Source organism: Corvus hawaiiensis, chromosome 3 (genome assembly GCF_020740725.1).
Source record: "Corvus hawaiiensis isolate bCorHaw1 chromosome 3, bCorHaw1.pri.cur, whole genome shotgun sequence".
In the NCBI taxonomy this organism is placed as follows: domain Eukaryota; kingdom Metazoa; phylum Chordata; class Aves; order Passeriformes; family Corvidae; genus Corvus; species Corvus hawaiiensis.
In genome coordinates, this window is record NC_063215.1 from 1574127 (window position 1) to 1602018 (window position 27892).

Here is a 27892-nt window from a genome sequence, read left to right on the forward strand (position 1 = left end):
TCCACCATCCCCGTCCCCATCCCTGTCCCCATCCCGCCCCCGGCCATCCCCGTCGGTGTCCCCGCGGTGACGCGCTGTCCCCGCAGCTCCGCAGCGAGTACATGCAGAACTACGCCAGCAAGGTCAGCGAGGGCATGGCCCTGCAGCTCGGCTGCCTCGAGCTCAGGTACGGCCCTGGCCCGGTGTCCCCTTGTCCCTGTGTGTCCCCTGGCCCTGTGTCCATGTGTCCCTCTGTCCCCGTGTTCCTGTGTCCTTGTATCCCTGTGTTCCTCTATCCCTCTGTCCCCGTGTGTCCCTCTGTCCCCGTGTCCCTGTGTCCTTGTATCCCTGTGTTCCTCTATCCCTCTGTCCCCGTGTCCCTGTGTCCTTGTATCCCTGTGTTCCTCTATCCATTTGTCCCCGTGTTCCTCTGTCCCCGTGTCCCTGTGTCCTTGTATCCCTGTGTTCCTCTATCCATTTGTCCCCGTGTTCCTCTGTCCCCGTGTCCCTCTGTCCCCGTGTCCCTGTGTCCTTGTATCCCTGTGTTCCTCTATCCATTTGTCCCCGTGTTCCTCTGTCCCCGTGTCCCTGTGTCCTTGTATCCCTGTGTTCCTCTATCCATTTGTCCCCGTGTTCCTCTGACCCGTGTCCCTGTGTCCTTGTATCCCTGTGTTCCTCTATCCCTCTGTCCCCGTGTCCCTGTGTCCTTGTATCCCTGTGTTCCTCTATCCATCTGTCCCCGTGTTCCTCTGTCCCCGTGTTCCTCTGTCCCCGTGTCCCTGTGTCCTTGTATCCCTGTGTTCCTCTATCCATCTGTCCCCGTGTTCCTCTGTCCCCGTGTCCCTGTGTCCTTGTATCCCTGTGTTCCTCTATCCCTCTGTCCCCGTGTCCCTGTGTCCTTGTATCCCTGTGTTCCTCTGTCCATTTGTCCCCGTGTTCCTCTGTCCCCGTGTCCCTGTGTCCTTGTATCCCTGTGTTCCTCTGTCCATTTGTCCCCGTGTTCCTCTGTCCCCGTGTCCCTGTATCCTTGTATCCCTGTGTTCCTCTATCCATCTGTCCCCGTGTCCCTGTGTCCTTGTATCCCTGTGTTCCTCTATCCATCTGTCCCCGTGTTCCTCTGTCCCCGTGTCCTTGTGTCGCTCTGTCCCGTGTCCCTTTGTTCCTGTCCTTGTGTCCCTGTGTCCCCACGTCCGTGTGTCCCTCTGTGTCCCTCTGTCCATATCCCTGTGTCCCTCTGTCCCCGTGTCCTTGTGTCCGTGTCCCTGTGTCTTTGTGTCCCCGTGTCCCTTTGTCCCTGTGTCCCTCTGTCCTTCTCTCCTTGTGTCCCTCTGTCCCCATGTCCCTGTGTCCCTCCTGTTCCCTCTGCTGCCATGGGAGGTCTGGGAAGCGGGAATGGGGATGGGGAGGGAAGTTCCAGCTTTTTTGGAGGTGGCAGGGGGACCTGGGGGACATGGGTGACATGGAGGGCGTGGGAACATGGGTGACATAGAGGGTGTGGGGACATGGGTGACATGGGGACATGGAGGACATGGAGGGACATAGGAACATAGGGAATATGGAGATATGAGGGACATGGGGACATGGGAGGACATGGGGATGGACATGGGGCCATGGAGGGATGTGGGAACATGGGGAACATGGAAGGACATGAGGAACATGGAAGGACATGGGGAATATGGAGGGACATGGGGACATGGAGGGACATGGGGACATGGGACATGGAGGGATGTGGGAACATGGGGAATATGGAGACATGGGGACATGGATGACATGGAGGGCATGGAGGACATGGGGGATGTGGGGACATGGATGACATGGAGGGCATGGAGGACATGGGGGATGTGGGGACATGGATGACATGGAGGGCATGGAGGACATGGGGGATGTGGGGACATGGATGACATGGAGGGCGTGGAAGGACATGGGGGATGTGGGGACATGGATGACATGGAGGGCGTGGAAGGACATGGGGGATGTGGGGACATGGATGACATGGAGGATGTGGAAGGACGTGGGGGATGTGGGGACATGGATGACATGGAGGATGTGGGAACATGGAGGGACGTGTGTGACATGGAGGATGTGGGGACATGGAGAGACATGGGTGCTGTGGAGACATGGAGGGACATGGGTGACGTGGAGACATGGGGACATGGGAGACAAGGGGACATGGGTGACATGGAGGGACATAGGAACATGGGGAATATAGAGACATGGGGATATGGGAACATGGGGAACATGGAAGGACATGGAAGGACATGGAGAATATGGAGACATGAGGGACATGGGGACGTGGGAGGACATGGGGATGGACATGGGGACATGGAGGGATGTGGGAACATGGGGAACATGGAAGGACATGGGGAATATGGAGACATGAGGGACACGGGGACATGGAGGGACATGGGACATGGAGGGATGTGGAGGAACATGGGGAATATGGAGACGTGGGGACATGGGTGACATGGAGGGCGTGGAGGACATGGGGGATGTGGGGACATGGATGACATGGGTGATGTAGGGACATGGAAGGACATGGGTGACATGGAGACATGGGGGACATGGAGGGACGTGGGGACACGGGTGGCGTGTGTCACCGGCTGATGTCCCCGTCCCTCTGTCCCGCAGGAGGTTCTACAAGGACATGCCCCAGAACGCGCTGGACAAGAAATCCAACTTCGAGTTCCTGGAGTGAGTCCAGCCCTGGAGTCCCCGCCCCGTCCCAGCAGTCCTGAGGGGCTGGGGACCTGCTGAGGGCCTTCATCATCCTCCTCATCCTCCTTATCTTCCCACAGTTTCTCATCCTCCTCATCCTCCTCATCCTCCTCATCCTCCTCATCCTCCTCATCCTCCTCATCCTCCTCATCCTCCTTATCCTCCCGCGGTTCCTTGTTCTCTCACAGCTCCATATCCTCCCTCAATTCCTCATCCTCCTGTGGCTCCTCATCCACCCACAGCTCCTCATCCTCCTTGATCTCTTCATCCTTCAGCTCCTCATCTTCCCGCAGCTCCTCCTGAGCTTCCTCATCCTCCTCATCCACCCACAGCTCCTCATCCACCCACAGCTCCTCATCCTCCTCATCCACCCACAGCTCCTCATCCTCCTCATCCACCCACAGCTCCTCATCCACCCACAGCTCCTCATCCTCCTGTTGCTCCTCATCCTCCTCATCCTGCTGCTCCTCATCCTCCTGTTGCTCCTCATCCTCCTCATCCTGCTGCTCCTCATCCTCCTCATCCTCCTGCTGCTCCTCATCCTCCCACAGCTCCTCCTCTTTCTCAACTCCTCATCCTCCTCATCCTCCTCAAACCCTCATCCTCCTCATCTTCTCCCGTCTTCTCATCCTCCTCATCTTCTCCCATCTTCTCATCCTCCAACAGCTCCTCATCCTCGGAGAGGGAGATGGGAACCATCCACCCCCTTTCCCCCACCCCGGATTCCCCCTCACCCTCAGCTCCCCCCTTCCCTCAGTCCCCCCACATCCAGCTCCCCCCAGAACCCCCCCTCCTCCCCACGATCGGGAATTCCCACTGACATTCCCGGGATTCTCTGCTCCGCAGGAAGGAGGTGGGGCTGGACCTGTTCTTCCCCAGCCAGATGCAGGAGAGCCTGAAGGTGAGGGACACACGTGTGACATGGGTGTGACACCTGGGGGCACACGTGAGCACGCCCCATGCGTGTCCATGCGTGTCCATGCGTGTCCATGCGTGTCCATGCGCATCCCCATATCCCTGTGTCCCTATTCCCACCCACACTCCCATATCCGCGTGTCCACCCCCATCCCGCTCCCCATCCCGCTGTTCCCATATCCAACCCCATATCCCTGTGAATCCCTATCCCCGCCCATCCGCCCGTGTCCGTGTGTCCATGTGTGTCCATGTCCCTGTATCCATGCACATCCCCATATCCCTGTGTCCCTATTCCCACCCACACTCCCATATCCGCGTGTCCACCCCCATCCCGCTCCTCATCCCGCTGTTCCCATATCCATCCCCATATCCCTGTGTGTCCCTATCCCCACCCATCCGCCCATGTCCATGTGTGTCCATGTGTAATCCGTGTCCCTGTATCCATGTGTCCCCCCATATTCCTGTGTCCATATTCCCACCTACATGCCCGTGTCCGTGTGTAATCCATGTCCCCGTATCCATGCACATCCCCATATCCCTGTGTGTCCCTATTCCCACCCACACTCCCACATCCGTGTGTCCACCCCCATCCCGCTGTTCCCATATCCAACCCCATATCCCTGTGAATCCCTATCCCCACCCATCTGCCCGTGTCCATGTGTGTCCATGTGTAATCCATGTGCATCCCCATATCCCTGTGAGTCCCTATCCTCACCCACACTCCCATGTCCGTGTGTCCACCCCCATCCCGCTGTTCCCGTATCCAACCCCGTGTCCATCCCACTGTTCCCGTATCCAACTCTGCACCCCCACGGATGTCCCGGCAGCCGCGGCAGCTGCGGAAGATGATCCAGCAGACGTTCCAGCAGTACGCGCTCCTGCGGGAAGAGGAATGCGTCCTCAAATTCCTGCACACCCTGGCCACTTTCGCCCCCATCGACCAGGAGAGCTTCCGCTGCCAGCTCGTCGTGCGTGCCCAGGAATGGGATATGGGATATGGGATATGGGATATGGGATATGGGATATGGGATATGGGATGGGGTGGAGCTGGGTGGGATGGGATGGGGTTGGGTGGGATATTACGGGGATGGAATGGGATGGGTGGAGTGTTTTGGGGTCAGGCGTTGTGGGGATGCGATGCGATGGGGTGGGATTTTAGGGGGATGGGATGGGGATGGGATGGGGATGGGATGGGGTTGGGGATGAAGCTGGGATGGGATGGGGCAGGGTGGGATGAGATGAGATGAGATGGGATGAGGTAGTTGGGAAATTATGGGGACGGAAGGATGGGATGGGAATGGAGCTGGGATGGGAAGGGATGGGATCAGGATGGGCATGGGAATGGGATGGGATGTGATGGGGATGGGATGGGATGGGGTTGGGTGGTGTGAAATGGGATGGGGATAGGATGGGGTTGGATGGGATGGGGTTGGTTGGGATATTATGGGGTTGGGATGGGATGGGGATAGGATGGGGTTGGATGGAATGGGGATGGGGTTTGGATGGGATGTTATGGGGATGGGATGGGATGGGTGGAGTGTTTTGGGGTCAGGTGTGGGGATGGGATGGGGTGGGATTTTAGGGGGATGGGGTTGGGGATGGAGATGAAGATGGGATGGGATGGGGCAGGGTGGGATGAGATGAGATGGGATGAGGTAGTTGGGAAGTTATGGGGACGGAAGGATGGGATGGGATGGCAATGGAGGTGGGATGGGAAGGGATGGGATCAGGATGGGTATGGGATGGGATATGATGGGGATGGGATGGGATGGGGTTGGGTGGTGTGAAATGGGATGGGGTTGGATGGAATGGGGATGGGGTTGGGTGGGACGTTATGGGGATGGGATGGGATGGGGATGAAAATGGGGATGGGATGGCTTTTCATGGCATGGAGTGGGTTGGGATGGGATGGGATGGGATGCAGCTGGAATGGGCATGGGGGATGGCGATGGAATGGGGTGGAGCGAGATGGAGATGGGATGAGGAAAGGGTTGGGATTTTATGGAGATGGGATGGGATGGGACCTGGCTCTTGGAACGCCGCTCATCCAAACTTCTGTCCCACTCCTGCTCCCCCCAGCAAGGATGGAACATCACCGTGGATTTGGTCATCGGCCCCAAGGGCATCCGGCAGTTGACCAGCAAGGACGCCAAGGTGGGAATTCCGGGCTGGAATTGAGGGACTCCCGCTCTGGAATCAGGGATTAAACTCAACATGGATCAAATTCCCAATGAATTCCCTCTTCCCAGCCCACCTGCCTGGCAGAATTCCAGGACATCAAATCCATCCGGTGCTCTGGAGTGGAGGACGGCCAGGCTCTGCTGCAGCTGGGGCTCAGCGGGACCCCCCAGGTGAGGAGTTGGGAGAGAATTCCTGGTAATGCTGGGTGGGATGGGCGGGATCCCTGTGGATCAGGCAGGATTTGCTGGAAGCTCCATCTCCAGCCCCCCAGGTGAGGAGTTGGGAGAGAATTCCTGGGAATGCTGGGTGGGATGGGCGGGATCCCTGTGGATCAGGCAGGATTTGCTGGAAGCTCCATCTCCAGCCCTGGTCAAGGGGAGATGATCCCCTAAACCCCGGGAATATCCTTGTTTCCACCTCTTCCCGGGAATGCTTCGGTGTGGGTGTGTTTTCCGGGCTGTTTTGGGACGCTGGGAAGGATGATGATGGAAAACTGGGATTGGCTGCGGAGTGGGGAGAAGGGGGGGATCCCCCCCATCCCAGCCCCCTTGCCCTGCTCCGGACTCATCCATTGTCCCATCCCGGCATTCCCAAGTCCTTGGCAATCAAGACGTCGTCGCTGGCTGAGGCGGAAAACATGGCCGACCTCATCGATGGCTACTGCCGACTCCAGGGGGGCTCGGAGACATCCCTCATCGTATTCCCGAGGAAAGGTGGGAATTCGGGGCATCCTGGGATGGGATGGGACAGGATATTGTGTGGATTGGGTAGGGTGGGGTAAGATAGGGATGGGATGGGATGGGGTGGGATGAAGATTGGGTGGGATGTTACGGAGATGGGAATGGGATGGGGATGAAGATTGGGATGGGGATGAAAATTGGGATGGGATGGGGATGAAGATTGGGATGGGATGGAATGGGATGGGATGGGATGAAGATTGGGTGAGATGTTACAGAGATGGGAATGGGATGGGATGGGGATGAAGTTTGGGACGGGATGGGATGGGGATAAAGATTGGGAAGGGATGGGATGGGATGGGATGGGGATGAAGATTGGGATGGGATGGGATGGGATGGGATGGCTTTTCATGGAATGGGGTGGGGTGGGATGGGATGGGATGGAATGGGGTGGATGGGATGGGAAGGGAAGGGATGGAGTTGGAATGAGCACGGGAATAGGGATGGTGTTGGAATGGGGTGGATGGGATGGGGATGGAGATGAGGATGAAGATGGGATGGGATTGGGATGGGATGGAACCTTTCCCCGTCCTCTCCACAGATCGGGAGAAGAGGGTCAGCCTCCCGCAGATCCCGGCCCCGTGAGTGATCCCGGCCCTTTTCCCGGGATTCCTGGCCCCAGTGCGGGGTTGGAATCCTGCTCCTTACCCCCCATCCCCGCTCCCTGACCCTCTTCCCACCCTCAGGAATCTCGGGGAGAGGCATTCCACGCTTTCCCACAGCATCAGCGGGGGTGAGTTTGGGCTCTTCCCTCTTCCCACCATCCTTGGGGTGCGGGCAGGGATTTGGGATACGCTCCATGTGGGATTTGGGAGGGTTGGACATCCCCAGCTCTTTTCCAGAGGGTTGGGATGCATCCAAGCATCCTGGAGGAGCTCCAGACCCTCTGGAGATGTTGGAAGACCTCCCACGCCCACTGAGCTTCCTGATCCCATTCCTGCATCCCATTTTTCCCTAGATTCCGAAATTTACGCTGAAATCCTGGATGAATCCTCAAGGCCGAGATCCGGAAGTAGGTGCTTCCCTTGGGAATTCTCCATCCAAGGTGTCCTAATTCCTCCTGCCCATCCCAAATTCCCATCCCATCCTCACCAAACCGCTCAGAAGGTCCTGGAGGGGCTGGGATGAGCCATGGGGCAGCATCCATGGAATGATGGAGAGGGCAGGATCCACGGATCCTTGTGGGAATGATGGAGAGGGCAGGATCCATGGATCCATATGGGTGGAGAGGGCAGGATCCATGGATCCTTGTGGAGAGGGCAGGATCCATGGATCCTCATGGATGTAGCGGGCAGATCCATGGATCCATATGGGAATGATGGAGAGAGCAGGATCCATGGATCCTTGTGTCTGGAGAGGGCAGGATCTATGGATCCTTGTGGATGGAGAGGGCAGGATCCATGGATCCGTGTGGATGGAGAGGGCAGGATCCATGGATCCTTGTGGAGAGGGCAGAATCCATGGATCCGTGTGGATGGAGAGGGCAGGATCCAGGAATCCTCATGGATGGAGAGGGCAGGATCCATGGATCTGTGTGGATGGAGAGGGCAGGATCCATGGATCCGTGTGGATGGAGAGGAGAGATCCATGGATCCTCGTGGATGGAGAGGGCAGGATCCAGGAATCCTCAGGGATGGAGAGGAGAGATCCATGGATCCTCGTGGATGGAGAGGAGAGATCCATGGAATCCTCATGGATGGAGAGGGCAGGATCCATGGATCCTCATGGAGAGGGCAGGATCCATGGATCCTCATGGATGGAGAGGGCAGGATCCATGGATCCTCATGGATGGAGAGGGCAGGATCCATGGATCCTCATGGAGAGGGCAGGATCCATGGATCCTCATGGATGGAGAGGGCAAGATCCATGGATCCGTGTGGATGGCGAGGGCAGAATCCATGGATCCTTGTGGATGGAGAGGGCAGGATCCATGGATCCTCATGGAGAGGGCAGGATCCATGGATTCTCATGGATGGAGAGGGCAGAATCCATGGATCCTTGTGGAGAGGGCAGGATCCAGGAATCCTCATGGATGGAGAGGAGAGACCCATGGATCCTCATGGATGGAGAGGGCAGGATCCATGGATCCTTATGGGAATGATGGAGAGGGCAGAATCCATGGATCCTTGTGGAGAGGGCAGGATCCAGGAATCCTCATGGATGGAGAGGAGAGACCCATAGATCCTTGAGGATGGAGAGGGCAGGATCCATGGATCCTTGCGGATGGAGAGGAGAGATCCATGGAATCCTCATGGATGGAGAGGGCAGGATCCAGGAATCCTCATGGATGGAGAGGGTCGGCGCCCCGGGATGTTTCCCAGTTATTTCCTGGGGGATCTGCCCACGGAATGGGCCGGGATAAAGGCAGCTCTTCCCTGTTTCCGCCTCCGTGAAGTCCAGCACTACGGAATCTCCCGGGATGACATCGCGCTGGGCAGGATCCTGGGGGAAGGATTCTTCGGAGAGGTCTACGAGGGAATTTACACCACCCCGGTGAGATTCCCGCTCTTTCCCTGCCCTCCTCCGTCCCCGCCATCCCAAATCCGGGATCTGGGCAGGATTCGGGATGACGCGTTCCCGCTTTTCCTTCTCGGAGCAGAAAGGGGAGAGGATCAACGTGGCCGTGAAGACCTGCAAGAAGGATTGCAGCCCGGAAAACAGGGATAAATTCCTGAGTGAAGCCGGTATCCCCGGGGTCCTGATGGGTTTTTTTGGGATCCCGAAGGTCCTGCCAGGGGTTTTTTTGGGATAAGATCCCGTTCAGGGCTCACACGGTGGGGGGATGGCACAACCTTTTCATGGTATCTCCCGGTGGCTTCTTGGGAACAAGTGGCCTTTGGAATTCAGGATGGAGGAGGAGGGACTTGATTCATGCCCGGAAACCTGGGATAGGATCCCAAAAACCTCTGGATTATGGGATTATTGGAGGGGGGAAGCTACTGGAATCCCTGGATGAGGCTGTCCCTCCCTAAAAACCAGGAGCTCCAACTCCTTGAGGAAATCCCAGACAATTCCTCCCGCTCCACCTCCATCCCCCAGGACAGGGATTGGGACTCCCGGAACTGGGATCCCCCATTCCAAGGCGGGAATTCCGCGCTTCCCACAGTGCTGATGAAGAAGCTGGACCACCCCCACATCGTGAAGCTCATCGGCATCGCCGAGGAGGAGCCCACCTGGATCATCATGGAGCTCTATCCCTACGGAGAGGTGCGATCCTATTCCCGAGCCCTTCCCGGTGTCCCGCCGGCATTCCCGCCGCTGATCCCGCCGGGAATGTGCCGTTGCAGCTGGGGCAGTACCTGGAGCAGAACCGGCTGGGGCTGGCCGTGCCCACCCTGGTGCTGTACGCGCTGCAGGTCGGCAAGGCCCTGGCCTACCTGGAGGCCATCAACTGTGTCCATAGGTGAGGGGACGGGATTTGGGATGGGGTGGCAGCCGGGTGGGATTTGGGATGGGCGGGAGAAGGTGGGATCTCGAAGGGATGGGCTGGTGGGAAATGGGAGCTGGGAACAGGCACAGGGAGGAGAGGGAGGGGGGGGGGGTTGTTGTGGAATCTTTGGGAAGCGGCGTTGTGGGTTCTCCGTCCGTTCTCTGTCCTTTCTCCATCCCATTCCCATCTCCATTCTGTCCCTTGTCTGTCCCGTCTCCATCCCATCCCGTCTCCATCCCTCCCGTCTCCATCCCTCCTGTCTCCATCCATCCCACCTCCATCCATCCCATCTCCATCCCATCTCCATCCATTCTGTCCCCACCTCCATCCCATCTCCATCCATCCCATCTCCATCCATCCCATCTCCATCCCATCCCCATCCCTTCCCCATCCCTTCATCCCTTCCTATCCCATCCCCATCCCATCCCCATCCCATTGCCACCCTGTCCCCATCCCATCTCCGTCCCTTCCCCATCCGGTCTCCATTCCATCCCATCCCCATCCTGTCCCCATCCTGTCCCCATCCCATCTCCATCGATCTCCATCCCTTCCCCATCCCTTTTCCATCCCATCTCCATCTTTCGTCCATCCTATCTCCATCCTGTCTCCTTCCCACTTCCATCCCATCCCCATCCCCATCCCGTCCCCATCCCTTTTCCATCCCCGTCCCCAATCCCGTCCCCATCCTCATCCCCATCCCCATCCCGTCCCATCCCATCCCATCCCATCCCTTCCCTATCCTTTCTCCATCTATCCCCATCCCTTCCCCATCCCATCTCCATCCCGTCTCCTTCCCACTTCCATCCTATTCCTTCTCAATCCCATCCCAATCCCCATCCCCATCCCAATCCCATCCCTATCCCATTCCATCTCTCCCCCATCCTTTCTTCATCCATCCCCATCCCCATCCCAATCCCAATCCCATCCCCATCCCTTTTCCATCCCATCCCCAATCATCTCCATCCTGTCCCCATCCCTTTTCCATCCATCCCAGTCCCATCTCCGTCCTGTCCCGTCTCCATCCCATCCCGTCTCCATCCCATCCCGTCTCCATCCCATCCCGTCTCCATCCCATCCCGTCTCCATCCCATCCCGTCTCCATCCCGTCTCCATCCCGTCTCCATCCCTCCCGTCTCCATCCCTCCCGTCTCCATCCCTCCCGTCTCCATCCCATCCCGTCTCCATCCCATCCCGTCTCCATCCCATCCCGTCTCCATCCCATCCCGTCTCCATCCCATCCCGTCTCCATCCCATCCCGTCTCCATCCCATCCCGTCTCCATCCCATCCCGTCTCCATCCCATCCCGTCTCCATCCCGTCTCCATCCATCCCGTCTCCATCCCTCCCGTCTCCATCCCTCCCGTCTCCATCCCATCCCGTCTCCATCCCATCCCGTCTCCATCCCATCCCGTCTCCATCCCATCCCGTCTCCATCCCATCCCGTCTCCATCCCATCCCGTCTCCATCCCATCCCGTCTCCATCCCATCCCGTCTCCATCCCATCCCGTCTCCATCCCGTCTCCATCCATCCTGTCTCCATCCCTCCCGTCTCCATCCCTCCCGTCTCCATCCCATCCCGTCTCCATCCCATCCCGTCTCCATCCCATCCCGTCTCCATCCCATCCCGTCTCCATCCCATCCCGTCTCCATCCCTCCCGTCTCCATCCCTCCCGTCTCCATCCCATCCCGTCTCCATCCCATCCCGTCTCCATCCCATCCCGTCTCCATCCCATCCCGTCTCCATCCCTCCCGTCTCCATCCCATCCCGTCTCCATCCCTCCCGTCTCCATCCCTCCCGTCTCCATCCCTCCCGTCTCCATCCCTCCCGTCTCCATCCCTCCCGTCTCCATCCCTCCCGTCTCCATCCCATCCCGTCTCCATCCCTCCCGTCTCCATCCCTCCCGTCTCCATCCCTCCCGTCTCCATCCCTCCCGTCTCCATCCCTCCCGTCTCCATCCCTCCCGTCTCCATCCCTCCTGTCTCCATCCATCCCACCTCCATCCATCCCATCTCCATCCCATCTCCATCCATTCTGTCCCCATCTCCATCCCATCTCCATCCATCCCATCTCCATCCATCCCATCTCCATCCATCCCATCTCCATCCATCCCATCTCCATCCATCCCATCTCCATCCATCCCATCTCCATCCATCCCATCTCCATCCCATCCCCATCCCTTCCCCATCCCTTCATCCCTTCCTATCCCATCCCCATCCCATCCCCATCCCATTGCCACCCTGTCCCCATCCCATCTCCGTCCCTTCCCCATCCGGTCTCCATTCCATCCCATCCCCATCCTGTCCCCATCCTGTCCCCATCCCATCTCCATCGATCTCCATCCCTTCCCCATCCCTTTTCCATCCCATCTCCATCTTTCGTCCATCCTATCTCCATCCTGTCTCCTTCCCACTTCCATCCCATCCCCATCCCCATCCCCATCCCATCCCCATCCCGTCCCCATCCCTTTTCCATCCCCGTCCCCAATCCCGTCCCCATCCTCATCCCCATCCCCATCCCGTCCCATCCCATCCCATCCCATCCCTTCCCTATCCTTTCTCCATCTATCCCCATCCCTTCCCCATCCCATCTCCATCCCGTCTCCTTCCCACTTCCATCCTATTCCTTCTCAATCCCATCCCAATCCCCATCCCCATCCCAATCCCATCCCTATCCCATTCCATCTCTCCCCCATCATTTCTTCATCCATCCCCATCCCCATCCCAATCCCAATCCCAATCCCATCCCCATCCCTTTTCCATCCCATCCCCAATCATCTCCATCCTGTCCCCATCCCTTTTCCATCCATCCCAGTCCCATCTCCGTCCTGTCCCGTCTCCATCCCGTCTCCATCCCGTCTCCATCCCGTCTCCTTCCCATCTCCTTCCCGTCTCCTTCCCTTTTCCTTCCCTTTTCCTTCCCTTTTCCTTCCCTTTTCCTTCCCTTTTCCATCCCTTTCCTTCCCTTTTCCATCCCCTCTCCATCCCCTCTCCATCCCATCATCCCATCATTCCAGCATGTTCCCATCCCATCATCCCAATATGTTCCCATCCTGTTATCCCGGTGTGTTCCCATCCCATCCCATCCCATCCCATCCCATCCCATCCCATCCCATCCCATCCCATCCCATCCCATCCCATCCCATCCCATCCCTTCCCCATCCTGTCCCCATCCCTTTTCCATCCCATCTCCATCCTGTCTCAATCCCATCCCATCCCATCCCATCTCCATCCCATCTCCATCCCACCCCCATCCCATCTTCCAATCCAAGGATTTCTGGCCCTGCAGGGACATCGCCGTGAGGAACATCCTGGTGGCCTCTCCGGAATGTGTCAAACTGGGAGACTTCGGCCTCTCCCGCTACATCGAGGACGAGGAATATTACAAAGGTAGGATCCTGTGGGATCGGGGCTCCCATGGATTTCTCCGGATGGTGGGAAGGGGGCGGAGATCTGGATCATTCCTGGATCATTCCAGCTTCCGTCACCCGCCTCCCCATCAAGTGGATGGCGCCGGAATCCATCAACTTCCGACGCTTCACCACGGCCAGCGACGTCTGGATGTTCGGTGCGTGCTGGGATCGGGATTGAGCAGGATCCTGGGATTTATCCACTTCCCATGGCATGGATGGGATCCTGGGATTCATCCACTTCCCATGGCATGGGTGGGATCCTGGGATTTATCCACTTCCCATGGCATTGAGCAGGATCCTGGGATTTATCCACTTCCCATGGCATGGATGGGATCCTGGGATTCATCCACTTCCCATGGCATGGATGGGATCCTGGGATTTATCCACTTCCCATGGCATTGAGCAGGATCCTGGGATTCATCCACTTCCCATGGCATTGAGCAGGATCCTGGGATTTATCCAATTCCCATGGCATGGATGGGATCCTGGGATTTATCCACTTCCCATGGCATGGGTGGGATCCCGGGATTCATCCACTTCCCGTGGCATGGATGGGATCCCGGGATTCATCCTCTTCCCATGGCATGGATGGGATCCTGGGATTCATCCACTTCCCATGGCATTGAGGGGGATCCTGGGATTTATCCACTTCCCATGGCATGGATGGGATCCCGGGATTTATCCTCTTCCCATGGCATTGAGCGGGATCCCAGGATTTATCCTCTTCCCATGGCATTGAGGGGGATCCTGGGATTTATCCTCTTCCCATGGCATGGATGGGATCCCGGGATTTATCCACTTCCCATGGCATTGAGCAGGATCCTGGGATTTATCCTCTTCCCATGGCATGGATGGGATCTCGGGATTTATCCACTTCCCATGGCATGGGTGGGATCCCGGGATTCATCCACTTCCCATGGCATGGATGGGATCCTGGGATTTATCCACTTCCCATGGCATTGAGCAGGATCCTGGGATTTATCCACTTCCCATGGCATGGATGGGATCCTGGGATTCATCCACTTCCCATGGCATGGGTGGGATCCCGGGATTCATCCACTTCCCATGGCATGGAGTGGGATCCTGGGATTTATCCACTTCCCATGGCATGGAGTGGGATCCTGGGATTCACCTGATTCCCATGGCACAAGGCACAAGGACAAATCCCGCTCCGGAATGCCCGATTATCCCAACTTTTTCCCTGCGAGAAGCCATCCTAGGGAAGGGCTTCCCTTCACCCATCGTTAGGTGCTTCCTCCTCCTGGGATTTTGGGATGAACTCTTCCCACTCCAAATATCCACCCCCTTCCCATCCGCCCATCCCTAAATTCCCGATCCCCAGCCCCTCTGCGCTTCCCACTCAGGAATCCGGAATCCCAAGCAGCCGAGTGTCCCACCACAAAGCGCAGCCACATCCCAAAAAACCCCGGGAAGTGGCCGATTCCTGGGAATTCCCACGGTTGGAGGTTGTCCTGGTTTCTCCGGCAGCCGTGTGCATGTGGGAGATCCTGAGCTAACGGGAAGCAGCCGTTCTTCTGGCTGGAAAACAAGGATGTGATCGGAGTCCTGGAAAAGGGGGATCGGCTTCCCAAACCCGACCTGTGCCCACCCGTCCTCTACACCCTCATGACGCGGTGCTGGGATTACGATCCCGGAGAAAGGCCCAAATTCCAGGAGCTGGTTTGCAGCCTGAGGTGAGCTGGGAATGCTGGAGGATCCATGGAGGGGTGGGATTGTGGGGGAAAAAGCTGGGAAAGGCTTTGGATCGGGAGTTTTTATGGAAAAGTCTGGGTTTGGAGGAGCATCAGAGACCCTTTGGAGACCCTTTGGAGACCCTTTGAGGACCTTTTCCTTGGAATCAGAACACTCCCATTCCTGGGAAAGGGTCTCCAAAGGGTCTCCAAGGCTTCTCCAAGCCCAAATTCCAGGAGCTGCTTTGCAGCCTGAGGTGAGCTGGGAATGCTGGAAAATCCCTGGAAGGATGGGAATGTGAGGGGAGAAAGCTGGGAAAGGCTTTGGATCAGGAGTTTTTATGGAAAAGTCTGGGTTTAGAGGAGCATCAGAGACCCTTTGGAGCCCCTTTGGAAAGGGATGGGATGGAAGGGATCTGCTTCCCAGGAAAGGGTCTCCGAAGGGTCTCCAAAGGGTCTCCGAGGCTCCTCCAAGCCCAAATTCCAGGAGCTGCTTTGCAGCCTGAGGTGAGCTGGGAATGCTGGAGGATCCATGGAGGGGTGGGAATGTGGGGGGAAAAGCTGGGAAAGGCTTTGGATCGGGAGTTTTTATGGAAAAGTCTGGGTTTGGAGGAGCATCAGAGACCCTTTGGAGACCCTTTGGAGACCCTTTGAGGACCTTTTCCTTGGAATCAGAACACTCCCATTCCAAAGGGTCTCCAAAGGGTCTCCAAAGGGTCTCCAAGACTTCTCCAAGCCCAAATTCCAGGAGCTGCTTTGCAGCCTGAGGGTGAGCTGGGAATGCTGGAAAATCCCTGGAAGGATGGGAATGTGAGGGGAGAAAGCTGGGAAAGGCTTTGGATCGGGAGTTTTTCTGGAAAAGTCTGGGTTTAGAGGAGCATCGGAGACCCTTTGGAGACCCTTTGGAAAGGGATGGGATGGAAGGGATCTGCTTCCCAGGAAAGAGTCTCCAAAGGGTCTCCAAAGGGTCTCCAAGGCTCCTCCAAGCCCAAATTCCAGGAGCTGGTTTGCAGCCTGAGGTGAGCTGGGAATGCTGGAGGATCCATGGAGGGGTGGGATTGTGGGGGAAAAAGCTGGGAAAGGCTTTGGATCGGGAGTTTTTCTGGAAAAGTCTGGGTTTGGAGGAGCATCGGAGACCCTTTGGAGACCCTTTGGAAAGGGATGGGATGGAAGGGATCTGCTTCCCAGGAAAGGGTCTCCAAAGGGTCTCCAAGGCTCCTCCAAGCCCAAATTCCAGGAGCTGCTTTTGCAGCCTGAGGTGAGCTGGGAATGCTGGAGGATCCATGGAGGGGTGGGATTGTGAGGGGAAAAAGCTGGGAAAGGCTTTGGATCGGGAGTTTTTCTGGAAAAGTCTGGGTTTGGAGGAGCATCGGAGACCCTTTGGAGACCCTTTGGAAAGGGATGGGATGGAAGGGATCTGCTTCCCAGGAAAGGGTCTCCAAAGGGTCTCCAAAGGGTCTCCAAGACTTCTCCAAGCCCAAATTCCAGGAGCTGCTTTGCAGCCTGAGGTGAGCTGGGAATGCTGGAAAATCCCTGGAAGGATGGGAATGTGAGGGGAGAAAGCTGGGAAAGGCTTTGGATCAGGAGTTTTTATGGAAAAGTCTGGGTTTAGAGGAGCATCAGAGACCCTTTGGAGACCCTTTGGAAAGGGATGGGATGGAAGGGCTCTGCTTCCCAGGAAAGGGTCTCCAAAGGGTCTCCGAGGCTTCTCCAAGCCCAAATTCCAGGAGCTGCTTTGCAGCCTGAGGTGAGCTGGGAATGCTGGAGGATCCATGGAGGGGTGGGAATGTGGGGGGAAAAGCTGGGAAAGGCTTTGGATCGGGAGTTTTTTCTGGAAAAGTCTGGGTTTGGAGGAGCATCGGAGACCCTTTGGAGACCCTTTGGAAAGGGATGGGATGGAAGGATCTGCTTCCCAGGAAAGGGTCTCCAAAGGGTCTCCAAGGCTCCTCCAAGCCCAAATTCCAGGAGCTGCTTTTGCAGCCTGAGGTGAGCTGGGAATGCTGGAGGATCCATGGAGGGGTGGGAATGTGGGGGAAAAAATCTGGGAAAGGCTTTGGATCGGGAGTTTTTCTGGAAAAGTCTGGGTTTGGAGGAGCATCGGAGACCCTTTGGAGGACCCTTTGGAAAGGGATGGGATGGAAGGGCTCTCCTTCCCAGGAAAGGGAATTGCCGGGAATTCTGCTCCCACATTTCACCGGGATCAGCCGTGGGAATTCTGGTGTCCTCCCGCTCCCATCCCTCCCTGCTCCCTCGTGTTTTCCATGGCTCATCCAGCCCCATCCCGACTCTGCAGGGATGTGGGAAAGGTGGGAATTCCCGATGCTGGGATTGTCACCTCGGTGTCCCCTTCCCTGCAGTGACATTTACCTGATGGAGAAGGAGCTGGCCAAGGAGCAGGAGAGGAACAACCGGCACCGACCTCCCAAAATCCTGGAGCCGCCGGCATTCAGGAGCCGCCTCCGAAGGTTGGGATGGGGCAGAGCCCTCAACGGGACACAGAGGTGGGATTTCCCGGATTGCATCCGGAGGAATTCCCACCTTTTCCCATTCCCACAGCCCAGCAGGCCCATGTACAAGCCGCCATCCCAGAATAACCTCCTGGCTCCCAAGCTGCATTTCCAGGTGAGAATTCCAGGGGCCGGAGAATCCCACAGGAATCTGGGCAAGGGGGTGAGGTTGGCAGGGCTCGGGAATCTCGTGGATTTTGGGATCTGAGGTGCTCCACGTCACCATGGAGCGCCACCATTCCAGCGGGATGCGGCAGTGCTCGGAGCAATTCCAGCTCCGGGTTTTGTCCGTCGGGGAATCCCGGAGTCGTTGAGGTTGGAAAAGCTCTCGGAGCCCGTGGAGTCCGAGCATTCCCAGCACTGCCAAGGCCACCCCTGATCCATGTCCCCCCCCCCAAATCCACAGAGATTTCAATCCATCCAGGAATGGGATTCATCCACCACTGCCCAGGGCTGGATGAACTTTTCCAGGCAGGAATTGCTCCCAGTATTCCATAAACTTCCCCCGGCGCAGCCATTCCCTCATCCCATCCCTCATTCCCTGGGAACAAATCCCGATCCCACCTGGCTCCGCCTTCCTGGCCGGGAATTCCAGAGGGAATTTCCCTCCTTTACTCCAGGCTGAGCTTTCCCAGCTCGCTCAGCCATTCCCGATTTCTCCGGGATCAGCTTCCAAAGCTCTTTGGATGCTCGAAGGAGCCAAATATTCCAAGCCCATTTTTCGGGCGAGGCCGATCCCGATCCGGGATGGCTCCCAGTGCAATTCCCGCTCTTCCCCGTGCTCCCGCTCCGTCCGTGTGTCCGCGCTAACCCTTTCCATGGGCTTCTCTTGTGCCTGCGCCGCTGCCGCCGCCGCTGCCGCGCCATTCCCGCATTCCCAGGTTCCGGAGGGGCTCTGTGCCAGCTCTCCCACCCTCGCCAGCCCCGCCGAGTACCAGAGTCCGGCAAATTCCCGGCGCACTCCGCCTCCCAGCCGGCACAACGTCTTCAAGCGCCACAGCATGAGGGTAAGCCCGGAATTCCTGGCGGGATTTGGCATCCGGAGGGCTTCCCAATCCTCAGGAATGGTCCCGTTGGGATCCGCTTCCCGCTGCCGCTTCCCGCTGCCGCTTCCCGCTGCCGCTTCCCGCTGCCGCTTCCCGCTGCGTCTGGCTCCGTGTTGCTCCCGTTGGATCTGTTGGATGCCGTGGGAGGCTCAAGTGCCGTTCCCTATGGAAAGATCAATCTTCGGGATGTCTCCATGATCGTTTTCCCCCCGCGTCCTGGGTTTTGTGGGATGAGCCACCGGCGCGGCGTTCCCAAAAATGAGCAGGGAATGGGTGGCTGCTGCTCCTCGGGAATTTCGGGCAACTCCTCAGGCTCCGCGTTGGGATCCCACCTGAGATTCCAGAGGGAGATTTCTCCAGCTGGAGCTTGGTGGTTGGAATCCCAAAATGGCTGCTGGCAGTTGGGATGCTCCGAGCTGGTGCGCTGGGAATGCCGCGGTGCCGAGCGCGTCTGTCCCGACGGGATGAGCCGCTTCCCGCGGTGCTGGATGTGCTCGTGGGAGACGTGGCTGCGCTTTCCTTGCTGGAAATCCAATTTCCCTCTTTTTTCCCTCTTTTTTCCCTCTTTTTTCCCTCTTTTTTCCCTCTTTTTTCCCTCTTTTTTCCCTCTTTTTTCCCTCTTTTTCCCTCTTTTCCCCCCCTTTTTTCCCCTCCTTTTCCCCCCCCTTTTCCCCCCCCTTTTTCCCCCCCTTTTCCCCCCCCTTTTCCCCCCCCTTTCCCCCCCCTTTTTCCCCCCCTTTTCCCCCCCTTTTTCCCCCCCTTTTTCCCCCCCTTTTCCCCCCCCTTTTTCCCCCCCTTTTCCCCCCCCTTTTCTCCCCTCTTTTTTCCCCTCTTTTTTCCCCTCTTTTTCCCCCCTTTTTCCCCCCTTTTTTCCCCCCTTTTTTCCCCCCTTTTTTCCCCCCCTTTTTTCCCCCCTTTTTTCCCCCCCTTTTTTCCCCCCTTTTTCCCCCCCCTTTTTCCCCCCCTTTTTCCCCCCTTTTTCCCCCCCTTTTTCCCCCCCCTTTTTCCCCCTTTTCCCCCCCTTTTTCCCCCCCTTTTTCCCCCCCCTTTTTCCCCCCCTTTTTCCCCCCTTTTTCCCCCTTTTTCCCCCCTTTTTCCCCCCTTTTTCCCCCTTTTTTCCCCCTTTTTTCCCCCTTTTTTCCCCCCTTTTTCCCCCCCTTTTTCCCCCCCTTTTTCCCCCCTTTTTTCCCCCCTTTTTCCCCCCTTTTCCCCCCTTTTTCCCCCCTTTTTTCCCCCCCTTTTTTCCCCCCTTTTTTCCCCCCTTTTTTCCCCCCCTTTTTTCCCCCTTTTTTCCCCCTTTTTCCCCCCTTTTTTCCCCCCTTTTTTCCCCCCTTTTTTCCCCCCTTTTTTCCCCCCTTTTTCCCCCCCTTTTTCCCCCCCTTTTTCCCCCCCTTTTTTCCCCCCTTTTTTCCCCCCTTTTTTCCCCCCCTTTTTTCCCCCCCTTTTTTCCCCCCTTTTTTCCCCCCCTTTTTTCCCCCCCTTTTTTCCCCCCCCTTTTTTTCCCCCCTTTTTTTCCCCCCTTTTTTTCCCCCCTTTCCCCCCCCTTTTTTTCCCCCCTTCTTTTTTCCCCCCTTCTTTTTTTCCCCTTCTTTTTTTCCCTTCTTTTTTTCCCCTTCTTTTTTTTTCCCTTCTTTTCTTTCCCTTCTTTTCTTTCCCTTCTTTTCTTTCCCTTCTTTTCTTTCCCTTCTTTTCTTTCCCTTCTTTTCTTTCCCTTCTTTTCTTTCCCTTCTTTTCTTTCCCCTTCTTTTCTTTCCCTTCTTTTTCCCCCCTCTTTTTCCCTTCTTTTTCCCCCCTCTTTTTCCCCCCTCTTTCTTCCCCCCTCTTTCTTCCCCCCTTTCTCTCTTTTTTTCTCCTTTATCCCAAATTTTCCCCCTTTCTGTTGGAATCTCGTGGCTGTCGTGCCCTGGCACACAGCTGGCACTTACAGAGCGGGAATCCGGCTCCTGAAATGTTTGGGAATTCTGTCCCCTGATCCCTCCCCGTGTTCTCCCGGAATCCAGGAGGAAGATTTCCTGCGGCCCAGCAGCCGGGAAGAAGCGCAGCAGCTGCTGGAGCTGGAGCGGCTCCGGGTGGAGCAGGCGATGGAGAGGCAGCAGAAGGAGATGCTGGAGGACGATCGGTGGCTGCGGCAGGAGGTGAAGAGCCTGGTGAGTGATCCCGGGATCCCGGACCCTCGGGAATCGCCGAGCATGGAATGGTTGGGTGGGAATGGAGCTTCAAGCCCATCCCATTCCAAGGCCGGCACCTCCCCCGATGATCCCAGGCTGCTCCAGCCTTTCCTTGGGCACTGCCAGGGATCCGGGCATTCCCTGGGAATTCCAGCCCAGCCGGGAATTCCTTCCCAACATCCCACCCCGAGCTCCCCTTTCCCACTGGGAAGCCATTCCCTGCCTCCTGCCCCTCCAGCCCTTTCCCAAAATCCCAGCTCTCCTGGAGCCCCTTTAGGCTCGGGAAGTGGCTCCAAGGATTCCCGGGATCCTTCCCTTCTCCTGCTGAACATTCCCCGCCTCTCCCAGCCTGCCATTGGATCCAGCCCCAGCCCGACTCCTCTGCGGGAAGGAATTCCGGCCTCCAGGCCCTTGCCTGGGAATCTCGGCACTCCAGGAAGGCTCTCCCTTCCCTTTCCCGTCCCCGACTTCCAGAAAAACCCCTGGCCATGGATTCGGAGCCTCCTGCATCCCACAATCCCGGAATGCTTTGGCTGGGATCCACGCAGCTTCAATCCCATCCCATTCCAAGGCCGGCACCTCCCCTGATGATCCCAGGCTGCTCCAGCCTTTCCTTGGGCACTGCCAGGGATCCGGGGGCAGCCCCAGCTTCTCTGGGAATTCCATCCCCACCCTCCCAGGGAAGAAGGAGGTTGGAAGAACCGTTCCTGGCTGGAAAATCCCAGTTTTCCATGGAGAAATGGCTCCTCCACCAACCAAACCTTTTGCATCCCTTTATTTTCCATCCCCATCAAATCCCCTGGGAGCTGCTCCACGTCCAAAGGAATGTTTGGAATTTTCGGCAATTTTAAGACACTTTCAGTCGCATCTGAATTAATTCTTCAAATAACTTTGGAATCGGGATTTTGATCAAGCAAATTCCTGGGCAGAATTCCCCTTCCCATCCCACATTCCTGGGTCCCGCACTATTCCCTTCCAAGGAAATGTTCCATGAGTCTCCCAGAAATTAGACGCCCATTTTTCCTCATTTTTTCCCCAATTTCCCTCCCTTTTTCCATTTTTTCCCCTTTATTTCCCCCTTTCCCCCTTATTCCCCCTTTTTCCCTCATTTGCCCCCTTTTCCTCCATATTTTCCCCCTTTTTTCCCCTCCTTTTCCCCTCCTTTTCCCCTCCTTTTCCCCTCCTTTTCCCCCCCTTTTCCCCCCCCTTTTCCCCCCTTTTTCCCCCCTTTTTCCCCCCTTTTTCCCCCCTTTTTCCCCCCTTTTTCCCCCCCTTTTTCCCCCCCTTTTCCCCCCCCTTTTTCCCCCCCTTTTCCCCCCCTTTTCCCCCCCTTTTCCCCCCTTTTTCCCCCCCTTTTTCCCCCCATTTTTCCCCCCCCTTTTCCCCCCCTTTTTTCCCCCTCTTTCCCCCCTCTTTCCCCCTTTTTCCCCTTTTCCCCCCCCTTTTCCCCATGCCTCACACCAGCTTTTCCCCCTTTTCCAGGACCCCACGGTGTTCATGAACAACAACATTCCTCCGGTGAGCGATTCCAGTGATCCCTGGAAAATCCAGGTCGGGGTGGTTTTGGGTCCACCCCCTTTTTTTTTTTTGGGAATAACTGGAGCTCCTCATTCCCTTTCCCATGGCTGGCTGATAAATATTTATTTATTCATTTTATTTATTTGGGATAATTAACCTGAAATCGGGAGATCCTGGGAGGGCTGGATCCCGGGAATCCTTCCCAACGCTCCAGGAGGGAATGACAACGCCTCCTCGCTCTTCCCTCCCTCCCTCCTGGATTTGGGACCCCTAATTCCCGATTTTTTTTCCCCCTCCACAGCTGCTGCCGGAGAAGGAGACGGATTACAGTGAGTTCCCGGTGATTCGCACCCTGGAATTCCCACTTTGGGCTGCCGGGAGCCTCAGGAATGTTTCCCTGGATGCTCCAGGAGTGAAATCCCACATCCCGGGGGGGCACCTTTAGGGGAGGGGCTGCTTCTCCTGGCCATGGGAATGGGATCCCGTGGGAAGCTGGGATGGGGCAGGGAGGCTGAGGGAGGGGATGTGGCACAGATCCCGTGGATCCTTCGGCATTCCCGCATTTCTGTGGGATCTGCTGGAATGATTTTCCTGCTTTTTCCTTGCTCCTGGTGCAGCGCAATTCACGGGGCCCCCCCAAAAACCTCCAAGACTTGGGGCTCAGGTAAGACCCGGGATGGCTCCTGAACCTCCTTTTCCGCCTCTGGAATCCACGGGATGGGAATTTTCCTGCTCTTCCCAGCTCCAAAGGGGTCAGACAGACCCAGCAGGATCGGGATCATGGCCGGGAAGTGGGTGGGACTGACAGGGACTTCCCAAAGAATTCCAGAATGGTTTGGGTGGGAAGGGACCTTAAAGCTCATCCAGAGAACCCCTCTCAGAATCCCAGGATGCTCCAACGTTTCCTTGGACGCTCCCAGGGATCCAGGGGCAGCCGGGGATTCCCTGGGAATTCCAGCCCAGCCGGGAATCCCTTCCCAAGATCCCAGCCCGAGCTCCCCTTTCCCAGGGAAATCCCTCCATTCCCGCCTCTCCCAGCCTGCCATTGGATCCAGCCCCATCCCGACTCCTCTGCGGGAAGGAATTCCGGCCTCCAGGCCCTTCCCTGGGAATCTCGGCACTCCAGGAAGGCTCTCCCTTCCCTTTCCCATCCCCGACTTCCAGAAAAAGCCCTGGCCATGGATTCGGAGCCTCCTGCATCCCACAATCCCGGAATGCTTTGGCTGGGATCCCCGCAGCTTCAAGCCCATCCCATTCCAAGGCCGGCACCTGCCCCGATGATCCCAGGCTGCTCCAGCCTTTCCTTGGGCACTGCCAGGGATCCGGCCATTCCCTGGGAATTCCAGCCCAGCCGGGAATTCCTTCCCAACATCCCACCCCGAGCTCCCCTTTCCCACTGGGAAGCCATTCCCCGCCTCCTGCCCCTCCAGCCTTTATCCCAAATCCCAGCTCTCCTGGAGCCCCTTTAGGCTCAGGAAGGGGCTCCAAGGATTCCCTGGATCCTTCCCTTCTCCTGCTGAACATTCCCAGCTCTCCCAGCCTGCCATTGGATCCATCCCCACCCCAACTCCTCTCTGGGACAGAATTTAGGGAACGAGGGGCTTCCCTGGGAATCTCAGCATTCCAGGAAGGGTCTCCCTTCCCTTTTCCTCCCTTTTCCATCCCCGACTTCCATAAAAATCCCTCGGGATGGATTCTGCGTTTCCTGGATCCCAGAATCCCGGAATGCTTTGGATGGGAAGGGACCTTCCATCCCATCCCATTCCATGAGCAGGGAATTCCCCTATCCCAGGTTGCTCCAAGGCCGATCCAACCTTTCCTTGGCCACTTCCAGGGATGGGAACACCACACCCTTCGCAGACAGATGTCGCTCTTTCCCTGTTTTTCCCGGGATCCGTCTGATCCCGCCGTATCCCTGTTCCCTGGCAGTCCATCCAGCCGGCGCCCACGGCCAACCTGGACCGCACGGATGATCCCGTGTACGGGAATGTCATGGATCTGGTCCGGGCTGTGCTGCAGCTGAAGAACGAGATCAGCCTCGTGCCTCCCGACGGATACATCCTGGTGGTCAAGGTAGGGATGGGATAACCTCTGGAATTCGATGGGAAATGGGAGTGGGAGGTGGGAAGGAGACTCCTGAGTGGTTCCCACCAAGTGTCCTTCTTGGGAAGGGCTTGTGTCCATAGGAGGGAGCAATTCCCACATTTCCAGCTGCTCCGTTGGAGCCTTGGATCAATGGTGGGAGCAATTCCAGCATTCCCAGCTCCTCCATTGAGATCCTTGGATCAATGGTGGGAGCAATTCCAGCATTCCCAGTTCCTCCATTGAGATCCTTGGATCAATGGTGGGAGCAATTCCAGCATTCCCAGCTCCTCCATTGAGATCCTTGGATCAATGGTGGGAGCAATTCCAGCATTCCCAGCTCCTCCATTGAGATCCTTGGATCAATGGTGGGAGCAATTCCAGCATTCCCAGTTCCTCCATTGGATCCATGGATCAATGGTGGGAGCAATTCCAGCATTCCCAGCTCCTCCATTGAGATCCTTGGATCAATGGTGGGAGCAATTCCAGCATTCCCAGTTCCTCCATTGGATCCATGGATCAATGGTGGGAGCAATTCCAGCATTCCCAGCTCCTCCATTGAGATCCTTGGATCAATGGTGGGAGCAATTCCAGCATTTCCAGCTCCTCCGTTGGATCCATGGATCAATGGTGGGAGCAATTCCAGCATTCCCAGCTCCTCCATTGGATCCATGGATCAATGGTGGGAGCAATTCCAGCATTCCCAGCTCCTCCATTGGATCCATGGATCAATGGTGGGAGCAATTCCAGCATTTCCAGCAGCTCCTCCATTGGATCCTTGGATCAACAGTTGGAGATTCTCCCACCACTCCCCTCTCCCGAATGGAATCCTCCCCTCAGCCACCCAAACAATTCCCACTGGGAAGCACCTGGATCCATCCCTGGATCCATCCCAACCCTTCCTTCTCGCAGAACATCGGCCTTTCCCTACGGAAGCTGATCGGGAGCGTCGACGAGATCCTTCCCAACCTTCCGTCCACTTCCCGCACCGAGGTAGGAGCGGGAATGGCGGGAACGGGGCGGGGTGTGGGGTGACATTCCGGCCGGATCCCGGTCTGAATTCCCGAAAATCCCACCCAGATCGAGGGCACCCAGAAGCTGCTCAACAAGGACTTGGCCAACCTCATCAGCAAGATGCGCCTGGCGCAGCAGAATTCCGGCACTTCCCTGAGCACGGAATTCCAGCGGCAGATGCTGACGGCTTCCCACGCCCTGGCCGTGGATGCCAAGAACCTCCTGGATGCCGTGGATCAGGCCAAGCTCCAGGCCAACCTGGCGAAGCCGTGCTTGGAATGAGGGAAAGGCCGGAGCGATGCCGGTGGATCCGGGAGGAGTCGGCTTTTGTGTGTCTCCCGCGGTTTTCCCGCTCTCCCTCTTCCCGCTCCTCCTGCAGCCGCTCGTGTCTGTAAGTGTCTCGTTGCTCTTCGGAAGACGGGAGGCATCCGGTGGGTTTTTTTCCCTGGAAAAGGGCTTGGGGAGGGATCCGGCCATGCCAGGGGCGGATGAAGATTCCTCCGGCTCGGCGGCTTCCCGGCTGCCGGCGTATCCATGGATCCATCCTCCAAGCACGGACGGCCGCGGGCGGCACGGCGGGACAGGGACCTGGAGCGTGCCGGGAGCCGAGGGTACGGATTTTGGGGGAGCTGGAATTCCCGTGGGAGCAGTGTCCGCAGGGAGCGTCGGCGTTTTCCTTGCACATTGTATAGAAGAGTTTATTTAATGACGGGAAGCGGGAGCCGCTTCCGGAGCCTGCGGAATCCAGGGAGGGATTGGGCCCCCCACGGATCGCGGCCTTGGGGGACACAAACCTGGAGAACGGTGCCTCTTCCAGCTGCGTTTTTCCCGAGTTTTGTGTAAGCGCCGCCGGCAAAACCGCGGCTCCGTCGGGTTTGTGCTTCCGGTTGGGAACCGGGCGGTTCGGGCTTTTCCCCAGCGTTTTTCCCGCAGTTTTCCCAGTTTATTCCGGCTGAGATAAACCATGTGCCAAATCCTGCCGTGGCCTGTCCTTCCTGTCATCCCCCCGCAGTCCTTGGAACTTCCTTGGAAAGAGGAACGGTTGGGATGCTCGGAGCTCCCAGATTTCTCCTTGGGATAGTGGGAATGGAGTCCTGGATTGTGGAATGGGATGAGAATTCCTGCCCCAAAGTGGGGCTTCTCCCAAAAGAGGGGTGGTGGGGTCAAGGCCACACCTGGGGTCATCCCAGATCTTGCGATGGTGGTTCCTCATTCCAAGGATATGGAGGGGCTGGAGCGTGTCCAGGGAAGGGAATGGATTGGGAATGGGGCTGGAGCAGCCGGAGCGGCTGAGAGAGCTGGGAAAGCTCAGCCTGGAAGAAAGGAGGCTCCGGAGGGACCTTTCCCTCTGGAATTCCCTGCCAGGAAGGTGCAGCAAGGTGGGATCGGGATCTGCTCCCAGGGAACGAGGGATGGGATGAGAGGGAACGGCCTCCAGCTGTGCCAGGGGGGGTTTATGGGATATTGGGAATAATTCCTGCCTGGAAAGGGTTTTCCAGCCCTGGCAGTGGTGGATGAATCCCCATTCCTGGATGGATTGAAATCCCTGTGGATTTGGGGGGACACGGATCAGGGGTGGCCTTGGCAGTGCTGGGAATGCTCGGACTCCATCTCTGAGAGCTTTCCCAACCTAAATAATTCCATAATTCCCGGATTCTATCCGTGCCTGCTCATCCCCATCCCCCCCCCGGAATGCTGCAGCTCCAACTGAACCAGACACGACCTTCCCAGGAGATCCCTCTCCGTATCCAGGAGCTCCTGGTCTGATCCAGGTTGGACACCCCCCCCACGTGTCCCCGCGCCTGATTGATCCATCTGCTGGCTCCGGAGGCTCCGGAAGCGGCAGGGACACCCTCGGGATGTGCCTGTCCTGCCGTGGCCCCGTTTATTCCGGCTCCTTTCACTCCGGAATGCGCAAAGTGTTCCCTGAAAGCTTCCCGGTCATGCTCCAGGAGGGAAAACGGATCAGGAAAAATCCCGGTGTCTCTCAGGGCATGGAAAAAGGGAGCAGGTGCTCCCGGGAGGGTGGAGGATTTCTGGGAGCTGGGAATTCCAAGCTGGATTGCAGCAGGTGTCAGAGGCAGGGGAGTTGGGATCTGAGTTGGGATGGGGAGCACTGGGATGGATCCAGGAGCGCAGATTCCCGCGGTTCCAGCCAAACCCGGCAGCATCCCGGAGATCCCGGGATCCGTGGGCACCGTCCAGGTGGGTTTTCCCATCTGAGCCACCCCCATTTCCAGGTGGGATGTTCCCATCTCCCTCCCGAGCTCCGGTGTGGGATGGGGTGGGAAGAAGCCACTTGTTTGGGGGTTGGAGAGGGGCAACACCTGGGCAGAGCAGGGACCTCTTGGATCATGGGATTATGGGATCATGGGATAGTGGGATCATGTCTGTGTCCCTTCTGCATGGACAATCCAAAGCATTATCCCTGTCCCACAATCTCCTGGGATCATGGGATTATGGGATCACAGGATGGTGGGATCATGTCCGTGTCCCTTCT

General features: G+C 57.3%; 1 protein-coding gene across 1 annotated transcript; it reads left to right on the forward strand.

Annotated features, from left to right (window-relative positions):
* The first annotated feature begins 56 nt into the window (after nt 1–56).
* On the forward strand, nt 57–26366 carry PTK2B (protein tyrosine kinase 2 beta). Its single transcript, XM_048298646.1, is given in 29 exon segments — nt 57–166; nt 2608–2670; nt 3541–3595; nt 4437–4577; nt 5689–5763; nt 5859–5960; nt 6386–6503; nt 7069–7108; nt 7214–7260; nt 7486–7539; nt 8923–9020; nt 9127–9211; nt 9634–9734; nt 9815–9930; nt 13243–13343; nt 13432–13521; nt 14855–14880; nt 14882–15060; nt 17415–17497; nt 17500–17522; nt 17614–17679; nt 18446–18571; nt 20611–20757; nt 22261–22296; nt 22598–22625; nt 22914–22960; nt 24226–24369; nt 25291–25371; nt 25459–26366. Coding segments are annotated over 29 exon segments (2553 nt in total). The 5' UTR covers nt 57–101; the 3' UTR covers nt 25675–26366.
* Nucleotides 26367–27892: the final 1526 nt, after the last annotated feature.